General features: G+C 38.4%; 3 protein-coding genes across 9 annotated transcripts in view; 2 read left to right on the forward strand and 1 right to left on the reverse strand.

Moving 5' to 3' along the window:
* Positions 1-17,492, reverse strand: part of LOC107048255 (E3 ubiquitin-protein ligase MIB1) — a 175,963-nt gene extending 158,471 nt beyond the window's left edge. For both annotated transcript variants that reach the window (XM_015271336.1, XM_015271335.1), the window contains exons 1-7: positions 17,284-17,492; positions 15,916-16,263; positions 15,151-15,471; positions 14,357-14,686; positions 13,823-13,970; positions 13,183-13,424; positions 12,721-12,918 (exon numbers count right to left, since the gene is read on the reverse strand). In XM_015271336.1, coding sequence (XP_015126822.1) covers positions 12,721-12,918; positions 13,183-13,424; positions 13,823-13,970; positions 14,357-14,686; positions 15,151-15,471; positions 15,916-16,263; positions 17,284-17,385 — 1,689 coding nt within the window. In that variant the 5' untranslated portion in view covers positions 17,386-17,492. The remainder of the gene's footprint in view (positions 1-12,720; positions 12,919-13,182; positions 13,425-13,822; positions 13,971-14,356; positions 14,687-15,150; positions 15,472-15,915; positions 16,264-17,283) is intronic.
* Positions 17,493-18,373: 881 nt separating this feature from the next.
* On the forward strand, positions 18,374-21,796 carry LOC107048220 (eukaryotic translation initiation factor 2A). Its single transcript, XM_015271294.2, has 6 exons — positions 18,374-18,455; positions 18,776-19,039; positions 19,443-19,542; positions 19,610-19,785; positions 20,098-20,337; positions 20,511-21,796. The coding sequence occupies exons 1-6, from the start codon at positions 18,428-18,430 to the stop codon at positions 21,425-21,427; spliced, it is 1,725 nt and encodes a 574-aa protein (XP_015126780.1). The 5' UTR covers positions 18,374-18,427; the 3' UTR covers positions 21,428-21,796.
* A 1,861-nt stretch (positions 21,797-23,657) lies between these two features.
* LOC107048295 (afadin) overlaps positions 23,658-24,767 on the forward strand; it is a 60,699-nt gene continuing 59,589 nt past the window's right edge. For all 6 annotated transcript variants that reach the window (XM_015271403.1, XM_015271404.1, XM_015271408.1 and 3 more), the window contains exon 1: positions 23,658-24,018. The gene's annotated coding sequence lies outside the window, so the exon portion shown is untranslated. The remainder of the gene's footprint in view (positions 24,019-24,767) is intronic.

Genomic DNA, 24,767 nt, shown 5'->3' on the forward strand with positions numbered 1-24,767 from the left:
TTGTATAGGGTGTAGGAAGTGGAAAAACGCAATTCTGAGCCGTCCATCTGCCTGTAGGGAACCCAATAGTGTATTGTAATATGAAAATTTAACAACTGATAACTTGCAACATATGTTTCTCATCGGTCGTATTGCCTTTTGCAACGAGAAATCGATGAAAGTAACAAATCTTTAAATAAAAAAACATTTTTTCAGTTTTGATTCAGACACTAAAAATGACTTAAATTTTGAGACAAAAGTGACTCAATTCAAGACACCATTTTTTCAACTACCCTCTCAGCCTTCACTTCACCCACTCCTCGTCCCCAAGAGATCCATAAAACCTCTCCGAGAATGCACCAATCCTCGAGGATTAAGACTCGACAAATTTGACTCTCAGATAAACCCATCTACTTGGATTTCATTGTGCCCCAACCTTTGAAAAAAAATAAGCCGGTAAATTCGAGCTGGGATTGTAGTTCGGAAGGATGCACATTCGAAATAGTTCCTCCTAAAGGAGGGATGCGAAAGAAGTCCAGAGAATGCCATACAACCGTTGAAGGAAAAGAAGCCGAGGCTAGATTGGACGGCACTTCCGAATGAGTGCATTCGGAAATGCAATTTTCTCTGATATATCTGATGTGCGCCTGGCGGATTATTCCAGGGGATAAGACACACGTAGCAACTCTGAAATGACAAGAAGAGGCGAGCGGATGGTCCGAGGGGCGGAGAGAGAGGGAGAGAGAGATGAGGAAAAAAGGTCTGAACCAATTTTCACAAAAAATGACAACTCTTGGGCTGAGGGGGCTGTTACCATCGCCGTCTGCCGGTGGAAAACCCATCGAGAGGAGGATGAAGGATGCAGGAGACAAGACGACTAATTAGAGGCTGTAAACCCCCAGCCTCTCCGCCAAACCAGTTGGGTAATGGTTTTGGGTACTTGCTAGTTTTGAATTATCTCCCTAACTGCGAATGATAAACTTTTGTCTTTATATTAGTATTGCCTCGGGTTAAAGTTGGTGAATGCTAATCAGAAGATGTCGTAATTGGATGACGGCTGAACAAATGTTCACTATTTTTTTTTTTTTACGAGATATGAAACAATTTTTTATGACAATTACATTGAGGTGATCTCAAACACGAGGATCATGAAAAAGTTATGGGGAGTAAAAATTATGAGAACGTGGTGGAAATTAAAATCTCAACAATTTGAGAATTTGTTTCGTTATGTTATTATTGTTTCTTGGTTGAACAGATGTTCACGATTTCTTCTTGAAGACATGAAACATTTTTTTAATGATAACTGGCGGCTGTTGGTGCCCTTTCATTGCGGTCTTTTTCCTCTCAGATTCGAGATTTTTTTTTCAGTGAATTGTAATCATACAATAGATGATTTGTTCATATTCTAATTCCTGCGCTCACTGAATAAGATTTTAATCATAATTGCAATTCAGTTTCTTGTGGAACACACTTTGGAGTGTGAATTTCTGGAATTCAATGTTTGTTGATACTCTGGTAAAAGTGCGAGGACACTGTTATCAATTTTTAGTTAGTTGACATTGTAATTCAATTAATCTGTTGTTCATCTCATCAATATAATTCCGTGCTTAGAATATTGTCATCTCGTGTTATCAGCACAAAATTAAAAATTAAAACTTCATTTGGAATATTGAGTCACAGCTTATTTTCATTCATATCAGACATTTTGTATTTGGATATTAATATTATTTGTTAAAAGTGAAAAAATCGATCATCATTTTCCCTATATTGCATTCACATTCTCCTATCCTTAACGTCAAAAATGTGAGATAATCTCATAATTCTAGCTATTAATTCTAATCAACTTTGTTCGATGAAAACCTCAGTAAACGGAATATTAAGAAAGTTGAATTATTCTATTTTCCTCTGACCTAAATGATGTGGACAATTGCACTCGTGAAAACCGCCTTACTTTCTCCATTCGTTCGAGAACATATTGACATTTGAAATTCCAATAATTTCCGAATTCGTTTCTTCTCCCCTGTGACCCCTGCGATCCCTACGAGTGAATGAAGCCGAAAATTTTCAACTTGGAAATTCAACCGGAAATGTGATAGCCTCACCTAATCCAAATGAACCGGCTTGATTTCTAAAAACTTCCCGTCCCCATTCGGATTAGATAATAGTCAAGGTATAACCGCGCGAGATTTTCCCGGCTGTGCTCCTGGAATATAGATGTGGAAGAGGTGGTAACGGTTATGCTGACGATTACCTACTAAGCCCCTGTGCAACGGCTGGGAACCTCTTTAACAAAATATCCGAGCTTTCGCTCGCTCTCTCTCTCTCTCTCGCTCTCTCTCTCTCCGTCTTTTCGAATTCACTGGACTGTGCTTTGCGAGGAGAGTTGAAACGTGCGAAAGGAGCATACTGGCGTTAACTAGGATTTGCTCGGGATGAGAATCGCGGGGGAGATTTCGCTGAGGATTGCCGGGGGAGGTTGAAATGCCTTTGTCAGGGATGAGGGGGTGATGACCGGAGTCATCTACTCCGGTATTAGTCCAATCCGCGATATCAGTCGGGAAAAAACTGATTCAAGACGATCGAATCGTCGTATAAATACCAAAGGTGGATCGATCATTTACTTCTAAGGGTCTTGAGGATATCCGAGTATTTTTTATAATTTAGTACAGACCACATTATTGATTCAACCATTTTCAATCATCAAATTTGTCAATTAAATTGCGTAAGAAAAATTTACATTTATTACATCTTGCAAAGAACCATTTTTTTTTAACATTCATTGTTTATAAATAAATAATTCAAATTATTTAAACTTTTTGTTTGAAATTTTGTTTGAAAATTAATTATTTGCAAAAGTAAACTTTCAGATTTTTTTTCAGATATAATCGAAGATTAAAAATTATTCATTGATGTTTCACCCTTCATTCTCTTAATTCTCTTCAAGTCATTATCAATATTTATAAAACATCTATGATTATATGAAGTTCAATAAATTCGCTTTCTTCATTTTCCCAACGAATAGACAAGCGCGCGCCCAGACCTACTTGTAATAAACACATGACATCGTTGGCCTCAAATGAAAAAATTACAAAATTTCATTCCCTCCACAAAATCATAAAAAATCTCGATAATCCGGAGTCAACAAACCCCCCAGCACCCCCACCAATCCCGTAAACTCCATACAACTCCCCCCCCCCTCTCAATTTTTCATTTTCCCCTCGATTTCCCGGGCAATAAACCACCGGAATAAAAAACAAATACCCGCTCCCAATCCCTCCCTATTGATTTCCCGTGTAAAATGCACAAGTGCATTTCAAGATTGAGTTGACAAGTCAATTTATCCGGTAATAGACAATGTTCAATCTCATTCCTTCTAAAAAAAAGCCCTCAACCCGTCACTAGTTTACGCTTTTCAATCCAATCTCGCACTCATCCACCAAATGAAACTCTCATCCATCTCCTTCGTCTTACCCTCCCCCTGTCCCCTACCGCGCCCCCTCCCGCAAACAAAAACTGTCTTGAGAAAAAGTCCTGAGCGTAAGCTGTAACCCAGGTTCATTTAGCTTTGGTACACGCTGGATGCAATGGACACGCGTCCCAGTGGTACTGTAAATTCTTACCAAGACAAAGTTTCTGGTGAAATTTACGCTTGCGAGTGGAGCATGTGTGGGAGCGGAAGGGAGGGAGGGAGGGAGGGAGAGAGGGGCGGGAGGGCTAATGGTATAAAGAGACCGCAAGGGATTCGCCCCAAGGCTTGCACTAACTCGCGCATTAAAGAGAACATTAATCCACCTTTTGTTGAGATTACACAATTTCACTGCTTTGTCACATTAATGGAAATAAAAAAAATTGCGGTACGGAAATAATTTCTCACTTCTGACTAATTTTAGGGGACATTACGAAGTGTGTGACGTGCACGGAGAGAAATATTCAAAAAGAAATTTTTTTTTTATTGTAAAAAATTAACATTCAGCGACGAAATGGTAAAACGGTTCAAGTCCATTTTGACTATTGGCCAGTTTTCACTAATATCCCGGAATCTAAGGGAGATAACAAAATTTTTAATATAACCTTTTTTATAGAGCCAATTGAGAGCTACAACAAATGTAATTACGAAAATCTCGCTATCTCTCTTAGATTCAGAAATATTCCTCAAAAACGCAACTGGGGGATAAGTCGACTTGAACCGTTTTACCACTTCGCTACTGAATTGTTTAAAAAAAATAATTCTTTAATGACACTGAATGTTCAAATTATTTTCACCCAATTTAATTAACAAATTTAATGATTGAGAATGGTTGGATTCATAATGCGAATACTTGAATATCCTCAATTCAGCGATTTCCCATTGAAAAAAAAATTCTAAAAATAGTTTAAACATTTTTTCTATAAAAAAAATCGTGATCTTTTTGCCCATTACTTTACCCTTCACATTAATTTCGAGTGCAATATTCTCCTCTCATTTTTTCGTCTCAATTTTCTAGAAAAAAAAGATGACCTGCTTTAACTGTCAATAATTCAGCAACCGCAGAGCGAAATTTCCCAATTTTTTTTCATTTCCAGATTTTTCAAAAATCTTCAAAACGAGACGTGGCCCCTCAATTTAATCAATTCACTGAAAAAATTTATAATCCCTATCATGAGCCCGCGACATTTATATTTGTTGACCAGAATAAACTATTTATGACCGAGCGCAACCCCTCAGAATCGTAAATTCCTCCTAAAAGTCGCCTGGCCACTGCAGATTACCTCTGGCCATTCCTCTGAACGTCCTTTCCATTTTCTCGACCTTTATATCTTCTCCTTAACAAAATAAATTATCAATCGTAAATTCCCCTCTTCCCGGCGAATAAATCCAATTCTCCACAAATTATCGAGGGGAAAGTAAAAATAAAAATCCTAAAAGCACGAGGGAAAAAGAGGGCATGAGGATCCAGATGTACCTAGGGCTTTTTGTCCCCCTCATCCGATAGTTCAAGTATTAGGTTTTTGCAAAGAGACAAAAATAGGTGGAGGTAAGCAAGCACCGGATCTATCATGTAGACAAATGGAAAGAGCATCTTTCTTGGTGAATCCGCCTGGGGCCGTACAACGGCCTCTCGGTCGTTCCTTTCAAGTGGAGCTTGAGGACCCAATGCTATTACTTGAGCAAAACATTTGAGTTTACTCGAGGTAATGATGTACCCAACGACAAAAGAATCGGGAATTGAAAAATCATGAAGCCTTGACATCGTCTCCTGGGGTATTGGGCATCAATACTAATGCCATCACATTGTTTTTTTTTTTTTCGAGACGATAATTGGTAATACTCGTTTACTAAAGTTCTGAAACAAAATACATAGGATGTTCAGATTGTTTCAGAACTTTAGTAAATGATCGTACACTTCTTCAAATTTTTTCAGCACATTTCAGTTGAAATTCAAAATTATTCAACATTGTTCAAAATTTTATGGAATAATTAATGGTGATTGTAAGTTTTTGTTCAATTATTTCGTGAAAATGAATGCAAATCGAACAAAATTTGGGGAATATATTGATTTCATTGAGGTTTCAGTGAAATATGAAATCTCATAATTTTTTTCTGTTAAAGTGATTAAATTTTTCCGCTTGAGGATTTTTTAATAAAAAATTTGTGGAATAGTGAAGGGAAATTGTAAATTTCAATTGTATTATTTCATGAAAATAAATGCAAATTGAAAAATTCCGGTAAATATATAATTTTCATCGAATGTGGAGAGAAAACTGAAATTTCATGAAATATTCAGTAAAATCTAAAATTTCATGATTGTTTTCCCCATAAATCAATTCAATTTTTTCTCATGAATTAATTTTCCCTGAAAATGCAAACAGTTCGGAAAAATTCAGGTGAATAAATTTTTAAACTTCAAATGAATAGAAAATTCAAGTAAATTGGGAAATTGGGAATTTCATTAAAGTTTCAATAAAACATGAGTTCATGTTCAAGAAACTGGCGTTAAAAATTTGTCGTTCCACTTTCGTCGACGCCCGAAATAATTTACAGATTCGGGGCCCCTGCTCTCAAAATTTTTCCCTCCCTCACTCCCTCCGCTCTCGTCGGCCAAACCAAGAGCATTTATCTGCGACTGTATATGCACAATATGCGTTCATAAAAGTTACAACGCAGAAAGTCGTATACACTGGGTATAGAATGTAAGTAAACTCGACAAAGGGCGTCTTTCGGTTCACTCGCGGAATGTCTCCTCCACCACCTCGAGCTACTCGTGGATTTTATAACTCGTGGAAATATTTTACGAACAAACCTTGGAGATAATATCGTGCTTGTACCAGAAGCTCTCTTACATTAAAGTCTCGTAAAATTGCCCATGAAGCCTGGAGGTACCTCACCAGAAGGATCAAGAAGCTATCTAACTACCTATGCATACTCAACTTTTGAATATTCTTATGTGTGTCGTAAAACGTGTGGGCAAGACGTCGAGTCCTACGTCAGTATCAACTCCAGCATCAGGGGAAAATATCTTGAGGTTTAATGATTCATCTTCAGTTGGTTCACCTGACAGATGACGAAAATCTCCATAAAGACCAAGAATTAATCTTTTGTCTAAAGACAAGAGTCGTCCCTTCACGATCAATTTAGGGATCTGATGGGGAATGGAGTTTTCAACACGAGATTTTTTATTACTAGACCTGTGCGCTTATCTATTCGTTCGAATTTATTATAAATATAATAATGACTTGAAGAGAATTAAGAGAATGAAGAGCGAAACATCAGCGAATAATTTTTAATCTTCGATTAATTCTTTTTTTTTCACTTTTTAAAATAATCTGATTGAAATCTGTAATTGTTGAAAAATGAGGGGAGGGTTATGAATTGATTTCCTAGAAAACTGACAAAATTTTTTGAATTCTTCGGAAAATTTCACAGTTCTCCAGATAATCGTAGATCTTCAAAGATTTTTCTCGAATTACTTGGGAATCCGAAGAATTTTCATGAATTTTGGAGAGTTTAGAATTTATGTATAAAAATGTGAGAAGCAAGAATTGATCACTTTTGCGTATGATAAATATGAAAAAATTAAAATTTGGAAAGTGAAGAATAATTTGAGTTAAAAAAATTTAGAAATACTGTTTTCTCATGATCAACAATTAGGCAATTTAGATATGTTTCGATACAAAGATAAACTTCACACATGAAAAAATGATAAATCTGAGGCAGAAAAAAATTTTGGCATTTGAAGAATTTGAAAATATCGGGAATTTTTTTCACCGACTACTTCACGTGATTCATTGACCAATCAGAATTGAGGATTAGCGGTCAGTTTTGAGATATTTCGATATAAAACAAATTCACGTTTCTTTCATTTTTACTACTGACCGTACGAGATGTAAAATGTGATGAATGAAGAATTGAAAGGAGTAAGAAGAAAAAAAAACGTAGAATTAATCGTTAAAAAATGAGTAGACTGTCAGAAGTTGTCTCCCAGTGGATCAATGGGTTATCTAGCTACCTGTGCAGACTCAACCTGTGAACATTTTCATGGTCTAAAGTCTCGTCGTTAAACGCGTGAAAAATATCTTGAGGTTTAATGATTCATCTTCAGTTAGTTCAGCTGACAGATGACGAAAATCTCCATAAAAACCAAGAATTATCCTTTTGTCTAAAGACAAGAGTCGTCCCTTCACGATCAATTTCGGGATCTAATGGGGAATGAACTTTTCAACACGACAATTTTTTTATTACCACGAACGTTTGATTACCCTGACCGGACGAGATGTAAAATGTGAAGAATTGGAGGGAGTAAGAAGCAAAAAAAAAAGAACGTGAAATTACTCGTAAAAAAATGAGTAGACTGTGGGACGTTGACTCTTGGTGGCCTACATCCAACGGATCCCGGAGGGGAATTGCTGTTAAAACTGCGGCTATAACCCACTGTGCCAGCTTTATACTACATCGTAACGTTAAAGGAGAGCTTTTCGTGGGGGGGGGGGCATGTGCGTGTGAAACGTGGGCTTTGCTTGGCAAACCAATACATTCAACTCGTTCTATCGGTTTGTCCGCTCGGCTATTCTAACGGACAATCAATGCCATGGGAATCTGCACAATTTAATTGATCACATTAAAGTCCACGTTCACGTACGGTAAATGGAGAAGAGAGATTGCTGCAAATTCATTGGACAAATTGACGTAAAAAAAAAAAACATCTCTGTTGATCATTCATTAATTCATTCGTTCATTTTTAAATTCATTAATTCATCCATTCACTTTAAAATTCGTTGATTCATTCATTTCTCTCTGGTTTATGGAAACTTAAATCGACTTCTGGTGAGCAAAATTTGGTACTCGAAATTAAGATTGCACAATTGAGGAAAACACTGCCATTATCTTGAATAATTTCAATCTACCACTATTTTTTCAGAGGGATTTTATAACACTTTAGCCCTAGGTGAAAAATTTTTTTTTCAATTTTTTACAAAAAAATACGATTTTGCATGAAACTTTGGCCCCAGGTGAAAAAAAAAATTGTTTATTCTGTCATTTCGTCACAAAAATCAGTTTAAGGGTCACGAGGGTGAAATTAAGGGTCACAGGGCTCAGAATAAGAAAGATGAGGGTCATACGGAAGTTCCCCGAAATAAAAATAATTCATTTTATTTTCTAAAATTCCTCCATTAATTGTCACCTCTCCCGATGCATCACCACGAAAAACAAAGCAATTTTGATGTCCATCCCATGACGCCGTACGTAAGTTAAAAGCAAAATCGAAATTCTCGTTTGACAAAAGAACCAACGGCACCAAGAATCCCATGGGAAATTCAAAAGTGACTGTCTCCCGTTAGCTATCTCCAGTATTTACGCAAATTTGTTAAAGGATCGATGGTGTTCACTGTAAAATGGACGAAAATCCCCAACAGACACAGACAACGAATCTACACGATATAGAGGGGTCTTTTGCCTTGGTGGAGGTTGATGCGTTAAATCGCCATTCGAAAGTAATTACATTGGTCTTGTTCTCTCCAGTCTCCCTATTCCACCGAGCTATACGAATCGTTGGAGCTAGTACTGGAGTTACTATCGAAAGAGTATTAGTTTTAGCGTTCGACCAAGCACACCCTGGTATAGGAAATAGTGCGGTAAGAAAAGGGTATTGAGTTGATATACCCTGAGAAGAGGGACTGAAGGGGAGGGCTATAGAAAGCACACTGGGATCGGTTCGTAATACTTTGCCTTCTGATACCATTGTTATTTCAGCCAAACCCCCTCGATCCTATTTCCAGTGGATTCCACTAGACAGTGGTTCTCAAGTTTTATCAAACGTACATTCAATTTACTTTAACATCTGAAGTATCACATCAACACTGCTACGTATATACCGAAGACTTGAGACATTAAATTAACTATTGAATTGGGGTTCGTGATGATTGGGGAGGGAATTTGTACGGGTGGAGGGAGTTTTTAGTGGAAATTCTGCATTGGGAGGGCTCATTTCGGACATCTGGGTAAAATCAAGAAGCTAGATGACCAAAAAGCTGCTACTCCCTAGTCTGACCAAGATTAAGATGAAGACAATTCGTCAGAAATACTTTGACAATTACATTTTCAATTTTACTTGTCCTAAATAACCATCAACAAAGTGTCGTTAAGTCTCAAGAATTTCATTGCTAACCGAGATTAAGCAAGAGGACCCTCTCATCCAGCCAAATCCAAGTCTTCATTCACAAAAAAAAAAAAAAAAAAAAAAAAAAAAAAAAAAAAAAAACAAATTCCAAAGAAGCATAAAATATTGTCACAACCTCCCCCAATACAGGACTCAGTCCTTTTCTGCTGACCACCCCAGTATGTTAAAATTACGATCCATGCGTAAATCCACCCCTGAATAAAACCCCACCCCAAAAACATCTCCCCCCCTCCCCCTGTCTACCCAATGCTCTTTAACTTTCTGCACAATGTATTCTCCCCAGACGTAACTTTTGTCGAAAAATACAGTCGCTGTCAGCAGATATGGTTTATAGACACATCGATGGCCCTGAGATGATACCGTATCCATGTGAGACACATTCCCTGTGCCATATAACCCTCACTTGGATATTGGATTGGTAATAGAGGTACTCTCCACCCCTTTCTCACCATCAACTACCATTTTAACGACAATGTCACAACGGTAATGTCCTGAAACTTCAACGAATACATTATTTCCTCCCCCCCACCCTCTCTCGACCCCTCATCACCCCCCCCTCCCCCGCCCCCACGTTCATGTGATTTATACTGGTGTGCCATATACGTGGGGAAAACCATAAAATGTTCGACATTGCCTAGCTACAGCAAGATGAACACATGAAATTGACGACCATCTACTCTATCAGAATCATCTCGGAACAGTGTCTCTAGAATGACCAACAAATCACATGGAATTTCCGGTCAGAGTTTGGAATGACCTGATGTTATCTAAAGGATTCTGAAGCGATGAAATGTAACTGGATGAAACGTTGAAAAAGATTGAGCCGATCAGCTCGGAGATAAAGGATAGTCTCTTGGTATTGAGGGCCGCAAGGATCGCAAGGGCTCTTTAAGCCCTTTTGAGAACTTGTTAAAGGATCGAACAGGCTCTTAACCCCTCGTTAACCCCTGGCGGAAGATCAAGGGCTCTTTAAACCTTTTGTAAATCTTCTTGAAACTCTCTTCAAAGGGTCGAAAGGGTTCTTCAAACCCTCTTTAAGAACTTGTTAAAGGGTCAAGAGGGATCTTTGAAGCTTTTTTAAACCCTGAGGGTCTTTAAGCCTGTCTTTAACCCTGTTGGAGGTCAAAAAGGGTCTTTAAACCCTTGTTAGACCCCAATTGAAGGTCAAAAGGGGTCTTCAAGCCCTTTTTAAACTGTTGTTGAAAAGCCGAAACGGCTATTTGAACCTTAACCCCTTATTGAAGAGTCGAAAAGCTCTTTAAAACCCCTTGAATGAACCAAAAGGGCTCTTTAAACCCTTTTCAAGCCCTGATTAAAGGGTCGCAAGGGCTATTCAAACCCTTTCTAAACCCTAAAAACCACTAGGAAAATTCGGGTCTCAAGGGTCACAATTCCTAGTTTAAACTTTTGAACAACCGGACATCTGCAGTCCCGAAACGATGAAACAAACTAGGTGAAACATAAAACATTGTCGAAAAAGATTGAGTTGTCCAGTTCTCCGAAAAGAAACGAGACTCGCTCGTTTGTCCCACTGTGTGATTAATCCTCATTGGCGTTCGGTACCAGTCTCCCACACCCAGAAAATAAACTCGTGATACTCATGACAATTCCTCGGTCCCCTCGATCGATTTTCGCACGTGATTCAACTCCCCAAATACATCGCCCCGAAAATAACGAAAAAATCGTATAAACTAGAATTGAAATTTTTTTAAAAGTTTGTAGGGAATATGAGGGAAAATTTAAGGGACATGAGGCATGGAATTTACGAGCGCATACATTGCTCGGGGGGGTGGAGGAGAGGAACAATAAGCAATAGTTGCAAATCATGGTGGGCGAGACAGCGAAGCAATTGAACAAGTTAAATATTGCATTCGTGGTATCATAAGCAGGGAAAATTGTATAAATTAGCAATTAACGTAAATCAAAATGTGCAGTGTAACGTTTTTTTTAATTTTCTACTATATTTAGATATTTTTGCTTCGGAGTGGAAGCTTTGTAATTCTTTCTTTGAAAAAATGGCAATGGCAATATCAAAAGAGAATTGAATACCATTTCACTTGTCCAAATAATTTTGATCAGAGGAAAATAGAATAATTCAACTTTCTTAATATTGCGTTTACTAAGGTTTTCTTCGAACAAAGTTGATTAGAATTAATAGCTAGAATAATGAGATTATCTCACATTTTTGACGTTAATGATAGGAGAATGTGAATGCAATATAGTGAAAATGATGATCGATTTTTTCACTTTGAACAAATAATATTAATATCCAAATACAACATGACAAACATTGAATTCCAGAAATTCACACTCCAAACTGTGTTCTACAAGGAATTGAATTGCAATTATGATTGAAATCTTATTCAGTGAGTGCAGGAATTATAACATGAACAAATCATTTAATTGCGACATATGATTCTCACCGATCGTATTGCCTTTTGCAATGAGAATGACTATAAACAATTAATTGAAAGCAGGAATATCGAAAGGGCCTAAAAACATTGAATAGAAACAGATGCACAAAACCACCCGACAAACCCCAAAAATCCCCCTAATCTCTCATTGAAATAACCCAAAGTGGTCGACCCAACAATTCCCCACCAAAATGTACGAGATACGTGTGTCTTGATTATGCACACCACGTGCACAAATACACCCCCATGACACTCATATAACAACACAGGTGGAATTCGTGAAATCCCCAGGCCAGATAACTGGATTAATTAAGACTCCTGCAAATGAGGAGATATTGCTCCCTAACAAACGTGAATTAACGCTAATTCAGGCATGTTGAGGTGGAGGTTGAGGCGGAGGGGGTGGGGGTAGCTAAAACCGCTGGATCTCACTGCTCTTACTCCCCCACGAAACTCTCCAAAAACAGAGTTCACTTTCAAACAGCACTTAGATTAAATTTTCCCTCTCACAAAACTTTTTGGAAAAGAGTAATGTGCATGTGAAATGTTTAAGCAACTCCGTAATTATGAATTATCCCAGAAATTTTGTCATCATTTTTGGGAAAATTCTGTGAATGTTTAACACACAGATGACGAATTATTGAGTGGTTGTGACTATTACTTGCACTTACCTGAAGACTCGGATGACAGCCTAGCTCCAGTAGCGTACGAACAACGCCTGCATGACCTTTATTTACAGCAATGTGAAGAGCTGTCTGGCGTCGTTTATTTCGGGCATTTAAATCAGCTCCAGCACCAGCAACTAGGGCCATTACACCTGATTCATCACCAAAGGCTGCGTGATGCACAGCACGATCGCCATCTTTGTCCTGAGGAGAAGTGAAATAATAAGAATTATGGAATTTGAGATATACAAGTACTTTGGATGGTTCAAGAAATCGAATTGTTTTTGAGGTGAAAAATGAATTCGTCATTGGTCATCATTCACCATAAGAAGTCTAAATTCTCGATAATGGCAACAGTTCAAGTTATTCCACACATTTTTTAAAAAGAAAATTGAATGGAGATCATCAAATTATTCAATTAAATTACAAAAAATAGCAAAAAATCATTTTATCTGGGATAAAACTCACTTCAATTTCCACATCTGCTTTATACCGCAGCAGAATCTTGATGACATCGAGATGTCCATTGTGACTCGCTGCCTGCAGTGCTGTATGCCCAGCAAAAACCCCATTGACGTCAGCATCAAGACGTTTGAGGCATTCCTCGCACTTGGCAGCATCGCCATTAGCTGCTGACTTAACCAGCTCCTCGTTAACATCCCCAGAGACGTGAGTCTCAAATAATTTCTTCAACAGTGCAGACAACCGTTCTGAAACAAACAAATAAATTTTTTTCATTAATTCGACATTCAACGCTTAAAAAAAATTTTTTACTCTCAGGAAAATTTTTAAAACTCCAAAACCATCAGTTTTATGATAAAACATGAGGCGAAATTTCTTAGAAAATGTCATCTCAAACAGAAAATATTTTTTCACATTTGTCTTTGATATTTAAAATGTCAATTAAAATGGTAATTAAATTTAAATTGAATTGAAATTTAATTGACTTGAAATTTAAAGAATAATTAGAAATCCAATTAAAAAATGCTTCTTCACATTTTTTCATGGACTCAATTGTTGAAAAAAATGACGACTGTTATCTCTCGATTTTTTTTATGAATGAAAATTCTTAAAAAATAAACACAAGAGATTATTCATCAAAACTCACCACCATTGCTATTTCCTGGGACACTCCCATCACTACTGGCAACTTTGATAATGGCCTGGGGATTGTATGTCCACGAGGTACTGCAGACTTCGACTTTCAAGTCTCCATCGTGATAAATTTGCTGGACTCTACCAATTTTTCCAAGTGTCTGAAAAAAAAAAATCAAGAAATTAAAAATGAAACAAATACGAAAAATGAATAAATTTATTCCCAATGTCTAAAAAACTATAAATTATGAATTCAAAAAACACAAAAATTCGAGAAGTTCAAAGTAAAATACCAATTTTAGAGAGATAAATTGTAAAAATGTTCGCAACTGGTTGTTATTCATTTTTAAATGTCATAAATGTAAAAAAAATCCATCACGAATTAGAGGAAACGTCTTTTGTAAAATAAGTAAACATGAAAAATGAAGAAATTTATTCCCAATATCTAAAAACCAATAAATTATAGATTCAAAAAACCCAAAAATTCGTCAAGTTGAAAGTAAAATGGCCAAAAAATAACTAAATAATATAAAATAATACAACTCACAGGTGCCATGGCTTCCGCCCACTCGCCATGTCCCCTCTGCAGCAGCTTAATTTTCTCAAGGTCATTGCAAATTTGAACTAGATCACCAACAGCAAATGTTTGATTGTCAGATGTGGAGGTAGTGACAGGCACTGGGGTCTGTACTTTGGACAGAACAGCTGGGTTGAATGTCCAACGGTTGCCACTTGGGTACGAAACAACGATGTCATGATCCTCATCTATGCTGACAACAATTCCAGTTGTCCCCAGGCACTCGAACATTCCATCTGTCCAGCTGCCATGGCCATGCTGGAGGGACTGAACTATTTCCAGCTCCAGGTCTACATTAACCTGTTGACAAAATAAAAATATTATTTTTCGACACTAAAACGAGACCTATTCTTTACAATTCCAAAATTTTTCAAAATTTGGGGAATAGCAGAGTTGAGAAAATGGAGATATTTTATTAATTATTCATTAATTCATTAATTTTCGAGACATTTCATTTATTTTTTAGCTCTCGAGTTTTTTGAATTAATTAAAACATTCTTTCGTGAGATTAAAAAAATTGTAAGAAGAAATTTTCTGAGTCATTTCCATTAAAAAGGATTTTTTAAAACGAACTCAATGGTTAAATGATAAACTTATCAAATGAATTAATGAATTTATTCAATAAAAATAAGAATAAATTTACAAATTTTTTTGAAAAATTTATTTAATTCATTAAATAAATTGAATCCTCAATTCATAATATCAATAAAAATAACGAAAAAAAAATGCACACGAATTGAAAATTTCATTGATTAATGACTCACCTGATCCCCAATTTGTAATCCATGAGGACCAGTCCTCCCTGGCCCTTGCTCCCCCAGCAATGGCAAATGGTCTCGATAAACAGTCTGCCCTTTAGCATCATTGACAACTTTCAGGTCAGCCATGCCCTCGAATCCCACACGATACAGATTCTTAGCCCCATTATCCCAAATAACGTAGGCAGCCGAACGAGGACTGGCTGCTGACCAGTCCTGGATCTCATTGACTTTGCCTCGACGGCCATTACCACCGTCCTGATCCTCCCACTGCCAGTCAACACCTCTGACTACTCTAGCACCTGGGAAGATACCTCTGATGGCAATCTAGAAGAATAAATCATTCAGGAATTAATAATGGATGTTATGGGGCGAAAACTCTCATTTCCATTTTGTTAAATGGTTCGTTATCTCAAAAACGAGTGGTTTTAGGACGAAATATCATAAGAACTTATTTCTAGAGAATTAAATTTCCGACAAAAAATGTCCTCTCACATTTTACCTTAAATCCACGCATCACCAAGATAATTAGGTAATTAACAACATGTAAATTTCTTTGAATTCGGCATTGTAGATTCCCTTCATTAATTTAGTAGATATCTCGTTAATTAATGGCTCTAGGAGAAAATGCTATAAGAACATTTCTGTGGAGAATTAAATTTTCTACATAAAATGTCTTATGACATTTTATCTTAAACCCCCTCACAACCCAGATAAATCAACATTCCACGGGATGTTTTACTCCACATCCTCAAAAACTCCCCAAAATACCTTTTTACTCTTCCTCCTGGGCTCCAGCAGGACTCTCTCGCTCCCTGGAGTCGCGATCCTGTAGAACCTGTGCCTGAGATGATGCTTGTCCCCGTGATAACAAATAGAGCACAAGTCGTAGTTGCCACACTCAGCGCACTTCCACCTGATGCCAAAGATGGGCTGCTGGCGACAGGTGTCACACATTGTGCCATCGTGTTTCACACCAGTCGTGGCTGAATCGAGCACACGAAGATCAAATGCTCCTGAGCACCTGTAATTCGCTGCTGTGCCGTTGTCCCAGACCACGACAACTTCCTCTGGGGACTCGAAATTCCTGACAGTCCCCACATGTCCCTCTCCCCCATCCTGAGGAACAAATTTTTGGTTTTTAGTAGATAAATTCAGACGATGAAAAATAAAATGAAGAATGAAACAAGAATTATAAAATCGTCTTTTGAGGCTCAAAGAATGGTGAACAGAGTTTTTGAAACTCTTAGGGAAACAAAAAGCGAATTATTTGATAATTAAAATCGATAATGAATAAAAATTCGTAAAAATTGATCAATTCAATGAGTATTTTATGTAGGTAAACAATTTCTATTTCATTGTCTCGAACTAAATTATAACACCAGAATGTGAATTATCAATCAATTAGAATTGATAAAGAGTGAGAATTAATAAAAAATGAGACGATTCAGACATTCTCTCTGTAAACAAATAATTTCTATTTCATCTTCACAGAAAAAACTAACCATTTGATGTTGAAATAATGATGGAAAATGTCTTGAACTGAATTATGAAACCAAAATATGAATTATAAAATAATTAAAAATGAATAATAGATGAAAATTCATAAAAATAAATCAATTCAGGCATTCTCTCTTGTAAACAAACTATTTCTCTTCCATCTTCACCCAAACATATTTCCTAACCTTAAAATAATAATGGAAAAGGTCTTGCTCTCAATTATGAAACCAAAATATGAATTATCAAATAATTAAAACGAATAATCGAAGAAAATTCACAAAAATAAATCACTAGACATTCTCTCATGTAAATAAACAACTTCTCTTTGATCCTCACGTAACAAATTGTCCTCTGATGCTTGAAAAACTACTGAAAAGGTTCTCGAACTAAACTGCAAAACCCTCACACAAATAATAACTTAATCGCAACAAATAACTAAAGCATGAAACTTGATTTCCCATGTAAATAAACTCCAAAATTCTCCCTCTCCCGCAAATAATCGTCTCGCCGCGTCAAAAAAGTTGTGAAAAGGCCTCTTGAACCCAGATCGAAGCCACAAAGCTCGGAATGAAAATTTTTTGCCCCAAAAATTAATAATTAGTGCAAAGGAAAATAATCTCGTGAGAAGTGTGACCTAACCTGTTTCCCCCATTTCCATTCGGGCCCTCGGATGACCCTGGCACCGACACCCTCCATCATGAACCTCGTGGTTCTCGCACCGCCACTGGCCCCCGCCTCCATTATTCCACTGGCAATTTCAATACAACCGAAGCACAACAAAATAACGAATTTTAACACAACCACATTACGAGCTACCACTGAAAAACACCGCCATCTTAGTCGCACGTCAAAACATGTTCAACTGGCTTCAACAGTGGGAAACGTGAGAGGGCATTCGAAGGAGAACAATTGAGAGAATGTAAACACGAGACGCCGTCTGTTATTGTCTCGCGGGACTGATGTTTACAACGGAGCGACCGACTGCTGTCATGGCGGCGATCCACTTGGCGCTACTATTTTTTTGCGAATGTTTCAGCAGTTCATTGGGATCGGAATCGTTAGTAGATGCAGGGGAACGATTTTGCTCGTTTTATGTCGACATAAAGCAAAATCGCTCCCTAGAATCAACGATCACTCGACGGAAAAATTTGATTTTGGCGAAAATCGACTTTTGGGGAAAATTCTAGATCTGGCCCTTTGGCCCCCGGTGAAAAAATTTTTTTTTCAGTTTTCACTTTTTCCACATACTTTTGATAGTTCTGAGTAGCCCGTCGCTTAAATAGTTAGAATCGACGTTCACCCGGCTGAAAAATTCGATTTTGGCAAAAGTCGACTTTCCCCCTGGAAAAACGGAAAATTTGACCCTTTGAAAATTTGAAAAAAAAAACTTTTTCAGTTTTCATTTTTTCTTGACCCTTTGAAAATTTGAAAAAAAAAACTTTTTCAGTTTTCATTTTTCCACATACTTTTGAGAGTTCTGGATAGCCCANCGCTTAAATAGTTGGAATCAACGTTCACCTGGCTAAAAAATTCGATTCTGCCGAAAGTCGACTTTCCCCTGGAAAACTCACAATTACGATAATTACCGGATAATAAACAACGGGATGATGAATTGTTGGAACAGACAGAACAGCCGAGTCAAAGTTCACAGATAATTCGAAAAAAGTCCGCGATGCCCCACATAAACAAACCCACACCTCCCCAAAGCCCACGAGATCGTGCGATGGACGTGGTTGTGTGGTTGTGACGCTGTGCACCGCATGGTGAGAGCTGAGGAAGGAAAATGGCGTTACCTGTTCCTTGTCTTGCTGGTGAGTTATCAAAACAATCTGATACCCCAGCCCCCGCACTTGTCCCCCCGGCGAATTTCCAGAAATTCCCCTGACCTTCACCTCAATTAGTTTAACGAGACCCTCGACCCCATCGTCAGCGAAAAATTAGTGATTGCTCTGTTGACATTTGGGTTTAGGTTAGGTTCATTTGATTTCTCCGTGCAACTTGCTCCATTGAGATTTGAGATGCTGTCCACGGCAATCCCTCGGCCCCAACTTCCCATTTCAAGTCAATCAACATTTTCCATTTCAAATAATCGATTAATTTGTTGTACAATTGTGATGGTAATTGCCTCCAGTGCGGGGTTCCACCGGCATTGCTATGAGCAATGGCCCTCCCTCGTACATCGAGGTGTCGTCCTTCAAGAAGGACGACGGTAAATCCTGCAAGGCTATGACATTCAGCCCGGACGGTCGCTACTTCGCCTGGATATCTGGCCCCTCCGTCAAAATCGCCCTCTGCAGCTCCTGGCAGATTGTCGCTGTCCTCCAGAAGCCCAAAGTCTGCGCCATCAAGTTCTCCAGCTTGGGAAATTATTTCATGACTTGGGAACCTTTTATTGGTAAATTTATCATCAATTTTCTCCAATTCAAGTTTTATTCCAGTTTCGTAATTGGGGAAAATTAAAATTCATGGTGATTTTTTGCTGAATCTCTTGGAATTTAAGAGAAATAGACAGTTTTAGAAGAGTAATAGAAAATTTTAAAACAATTTTGGGGAAATTTCCAGGGATCGCCATCAGTATTAAATTTCTGTAATATTACCATTTTTTCAGTAATATCTTGGAATCTAAGAGAGATAACAAAATATTTATAGGAAACTTTTTTCTAGCTCTTGAAATTCTCCATAAAAAAGTATTCCACAAAAATTCTGCTATCTCTCTTAGATTTTCAAATATTTATAAAAACTCATCAATCTTCTGTTCTGAAATGAAATCGCCTTACCTCATCGTCTTTTGGTTCTAGTGTCTCAAGCGAATCCTCAAGGTAACCCCCAACTGCACATATGGAGATCAGAGAATGGAGAACTTGTCAAGAGTTTCACCCAGAAAAGACAGAGCGATTGGTAAAAACTAAAAAAAAAAATACAAAATCTAATCGTTCACTCCCATTAATTCCACAATTATCTCTAGGAAACCACAATGGTCCAGCGACGAAAAGCTCTGTGGAATCCTGATAAATAACGACGTGACATTCTACGAAAATGCTGACTTCGAAACAGTGAAGTATAAATTCAAATCAACGAAGGTAGGAAAATTCAGAATTGGATCTGGAGATGCTCCCTACCACGTCATCTGTTATTTACCAGGTAGATAACACTTTTGTTCCCATAAAATTATCCAACCGAAACTATTTCACAGAAAAAAATCAGTAGAATTTCCTAAAAAATTCAATAGCAATCCAGTCGAATTTTCTGTCGAATTCCCCAGGTTTTTTATGAGTTTTCCAAGTATTTTCCGCTTTATTTTTGTTGTCCTTCCATTAAAAAAAAATCAAACAAGAAAGCAATGGAGAAATCGAGTTCTATTGATTTTTTCTATTGAATATTTTCCAATGAAAAATTTTTTGGGACTTACCCCCATCTCCAGATGAATCTCCAATGCAGATGAATTAATTCCAGGAAAACCTGGAGAGCCGTCGTTCGCTCGTCTCTTCGAGTACCCAAAATTCGAAACTACCGAGTCCCTCGCCAACAAGAGCTTCTTCCAGGCAGACAGAGTCGACATCCACTGGAATCAGAAAGGCACCAGTGCCCTCATCTTAACTAGCATGGATGTGGATAAAACTGGTAGCTCTTACTACGGAAAACAGGCACTGCACTATGTCAGTGTGTCCGGAGAGACTGCAATGGTCACTCTAAGTAAGTAAAATAATTATGAAAAATGAAAAAAATGAAAAATATATCCCAGTTCCCAATTCCATCATTAAAAAATGATAAAAAAATCCCATTCATTCATTCATTCACATTTTTTTCATTCCCAAAGAAATTTCACGACCAAAAAATCGATGTTTCAATCAAAAAATTGTGACCAGGTGACGACGGTCCAATCCACGCAGTAGAATGGTCCCCGAAGAACACAGAATTCTGTGTGATCTACGGTCTGATGCCGTCGAAGGCGACTCTCTTCAACCTGAAGTGCGAGCCAGTCTTCGAATTCGGCAAGAAGCACCGTAACAGCATTTACTACAACCCCCAGGGTAACATCCTCCTTCTGGGTGGTTTCGGCAACCTCCGCGGAGGGATCGAGCTCTGGGACACCTCGAAGAGGAAACTGATAGCTAAAGCTGAGGCAGCGGACACGACTCTGCTGCAGTGGTCACCAGACGGCGAGCACTTTATGACAGCGACAACAGCCCCTCGGCTGAGGGTGGCCAATGGCTTCAAGATCTGGCACTACACAGGGACCCTCCTCTACGAGAGGCCCTGGAACAAGCAGGAGGAGCTGTGGGAGGTGCTCTGGCGAGTCTACCCCTCGGCCACATTTCCCGAGAAGACAATTAGCTACAAAGCTGTCGAGGGAATAGCACCTAGTCAGCCCCAACCCTCGAAGCAGGCGTACAGGCCCCCCTCGGCGAGGGGTCAGACGATAAACTTCAAGCTGCACGACGAGGATGATGCACCTGTCAAGTCAGAGCCCTCGAAGGCTGCGTTGAAGGCCAAGAAGAAACGAGAGGCCAAGAGGGCGAAGAAGGAGATTGAGGGGCCAGCAGCTCTCACCACCAATGGACAGCTGAAGAATCCTCCGAGGGGTCGGCAGAAGACTGGCGATCCCGATCTCACTGACGATCCTGAGAAGAACAAGAAGATCAAGAAGATCAAGAGCAAATTGGAACAAATCACTAAATTGAAGGAACAGTTGACGGTTGGGAAACAACTGGAGGTCAATCAGCTTGACAAAATTAAAAAGGAAGAGGAACTCCTGAAGGAACTGCAGGATTTAATATTGTGATACGTCGTACCTCGCTCATGTGGAACATCACTGATTATTTTGTAATTGATTATTTTGGAGGGGACTCAGCTCATGAATTATTGTGATGGGGATGATGGAGAATGTGTTTTGGGGTAATTGGATTGATTGGGAAACTTGGACGGCGATAATTGGTGGGGGGAGGGGGGAGCAGCATTTTCAATTTTTACAAATGAATATTTTATTAAAATTGAGCTTGGGGGGGAATTTAAAATCAGAAGGTTCTGGAGGGAAATTGTAAAAACGTTTGGTGAGAAAATCATGATTGTACACAGATTATTTCTTGGCTGATGGAGGGGAATTGATCTGCAACTTTTTGTCATTGTAATTAAAGCTGGGAATGAAGGATGATTTCATAATTTTTTACCCACACCTTTAATAGTTTTTGGTTTTCAGAGAAGTTGGCTGGATTGGTGGTGAATTATGTTTGATGCTATGTTAAGTGAGTGCATTTTTCTTGTGGAGGGTTTGAACCACGGGCGTTTGCGTGCCAGACAAGTAACTATTCAATAGCCAGTACTGAGGCAAAAACTAAAATATTCAGCGAAACGTTGCAGCTGTGACAAATTAACGAACGTTGTTATATTGTTTCCCCACATTTTGCCTTGATTCCAACATACGATTTAACAGAAGTTCGCTGGGAATCCAATGGAATTCTATCAGAGCTTTCATTCGAGCTCCATTTGACTGCAATTTTCCGGACATTTTAGAACGATTTTATCATTTAAACTTTGCAAGACTGAATTTGAATCTCGATAGTGAACCGTTGGAAAGCATTTTAAGAATCTGACAAAAAATTAGAAAGTTTATTTTTGGAGGAAGATTGATGAATTAATTTAAAAATTGCAATTTTTTAAATAAAAATTAGCAATATCCTTCTCAATGGGTATTTTGCACATCATTTCCTTCTATCATGTAGATTTCATTTTAAGCTATGATTGAGTTCATTTGAAGCATGATATTCAAAGATATCCCCGGGATTCTGATTTTCAAAAAATACAAAATTTTTGCAAATTTTCAAATTAATCAAAATAACGATTATTGCTATCGCCTTCATCTTCGAACTCGGCCAAAAGGACATCCAAACAAATTTGTTAAGCCATCATTCAATCAATTCAGAACATATTTTTTAGCTATCTTGGGACAAGTGATTTTCAAAAAAATTCGAAAATAAAAAAAAATCGATCAACTAAATTTTAATTAATGACGATCGATAGGGCTTAACAATACCTACATTTGACAAATTAATGACGCTGAGTAGGGGAAGGCGGGGTAAAATGGACACATTTGACTTTTTTTAAATATTCATAACTCAGAAACAGATTTATTAATTGAATTCTAAGCTCATCACAAGGAGAAATCATTCCATTTCATGAACGATTCAACACGTCATGAATATTTCAAAAAAATCAAGTGTCCATTTCACCCTACCCTCCCCTCTTCATGATTTTCTTCATTTTCCCCGCAATGTAATTATCAAATTCGACAATTGAAAATGGTTGTAGGCAAGAGCGGGGTAAAATGGACACTTTAGACTTTTGTTTTAATTACTAATAACTCAGAAACAAATTTATCAATTTCTCAATTTTTAGTTTATCACAAAGAGAACGAATTGTTCACTGCAGCGAAAAAAAAATTAAATTTTATCGTCATTTCAGCCCGTCATTAACATTTAAAAAAAAGTCAAAAGTGTCCATTTTACCCTACCCTCCCCTCTTCATGATTTTCTTCATTTTCCCCGCAATGTAATTATCAAATTCGACAATTGAAAATGGTTGTAGGCAAGAGCGGGGTAAAATGGACACTAGACTTTTGTTTTAATTACTAATAACTCAGAAACAAATTATCAATTTCTAAATTTTTAGCTCATCACAAAGTGAAAGAATTGTTCTTTGCAGCGAAAAAAAATTAAATTTTATCGCCATTTCAGCCCGTCATTAACATTAAAAAAAAAGTCAAAAGTGTCCGTTTTACCCCAACCCCCCCTATCTATGTGTGGTCTGTGCGAAATGAAAGCCCCTAAACCAAAAACAGCGCCCCAAACTCCGAATTTCCCGCCAAAACCGCCAATCCCCGCGCGTCAACCGTTTCAAAAGTACAGTCGCCGCGAAAACTGCTCCCCCCGTTGGTGCCCGCCCCTCCATGCCGACCGAGCCACGCCAGTTGGCCGCGAGCCCAATCCCCGCCGTTCAGTACTCATCGGCAACGCGCACCGCTCACATCGAACCTCCGCGTCTCCCCTTGCGCTACAAATTTCCTTTATTTCCATCCACTCAACCACCTAATGAATTAATCTCCTCCCGTCAATCCCCAACCCTCGACATCTCGACTCCCGCCTCAGTGAACAGACTATGGATTACAGTTTACATCGCCCGTGAGTTCGCCAATGTCAACAGTTGTGTCGCCGGTCTGAAACCCCCGAAAAAAAAAATAGTGTCGCGTGAATTATGGTCAGTGATGTGTGGTGTGTCAGCGTGCAACTGAAAGTGCTTGAAGACTACCTGGACTCCTGATACCCTCGACTCAATCCAATCTACTATCACCCCGACACCCCAGCGCAGTTCGCCGATCACGTGAGTCCAATTACGATTTATTTTGGTGGAGCAGACCTGTTGATTTGGCGAGAGTTTGCGCTCGAGACTTTCTCGCGGCCGATACTTTCCAATTTTTACCGAGAAAAACACTCAACGCATTTCTCAATGGCTCAGTCATCCGGGGATTTGCATTCGCCTTATTTTTTCAATCGTTTTTGTCGGGCTATTGTCAACAATGGAGCGCCAGAAATTGTAAACACGACGGGGAAAATACGGCAAATTGGAGTAACATTTCGTTTCACCTTGCGCATTTCAACTTCTTCTTTTTTTTCCCCCCCTCGCTTCTTCACTCCTGTCTTCTTCGCGAGCGTATGTGCAGTGTTGCCAAATCGCTGTCGTTTTTTCTCTCTCGCGCCTCGACTGGGAGCATTTAATACCTGTGTATTTCGCCTGCTTAACTTACATCAACTCACATGGCCGTCATCACTCAGGCACTCGTTCTGTGAATCGTCCTTTATGTATTTAATTATTCAATGACAATGAGGCGGGGTTATCGCAGGAATTATTCGGGGCAAGTGCGATGTCCTCGGGGGTGTCGTCAGAGGATTAATTGGGGGGTTATTAATTTATTAATGGGGGGGGGGGGCGATGATGAAGCTTGGTCACGTATTGTGAGTCATGGAGTCAGGAGTTTGAGGATGAGAATGGGAAATCGTAGGGTTTTAAAACTTCAGGTGTTAATGAAGCTGAAACTAGCGAAGGATTCGACAGCAGAAGATTTGTCATCT

The sequence above is a fragment of the Diachasma alloeum genome, unplaced genomic scaffold (genome assembly GCF_001412515.2).
Source record: "Diachasma alloeum isolate Michigan unplaced genomic scaffold, Dall2.0 Dall_scaffold_00186, whole genome shotgun sequence".
NCBI classification, from domain to species: Eukaryota; Metazoa; Arthropoda; class Insecta; order Hymenoptera; family Braconidae; genus Diachasma; species Diachasma alloeum.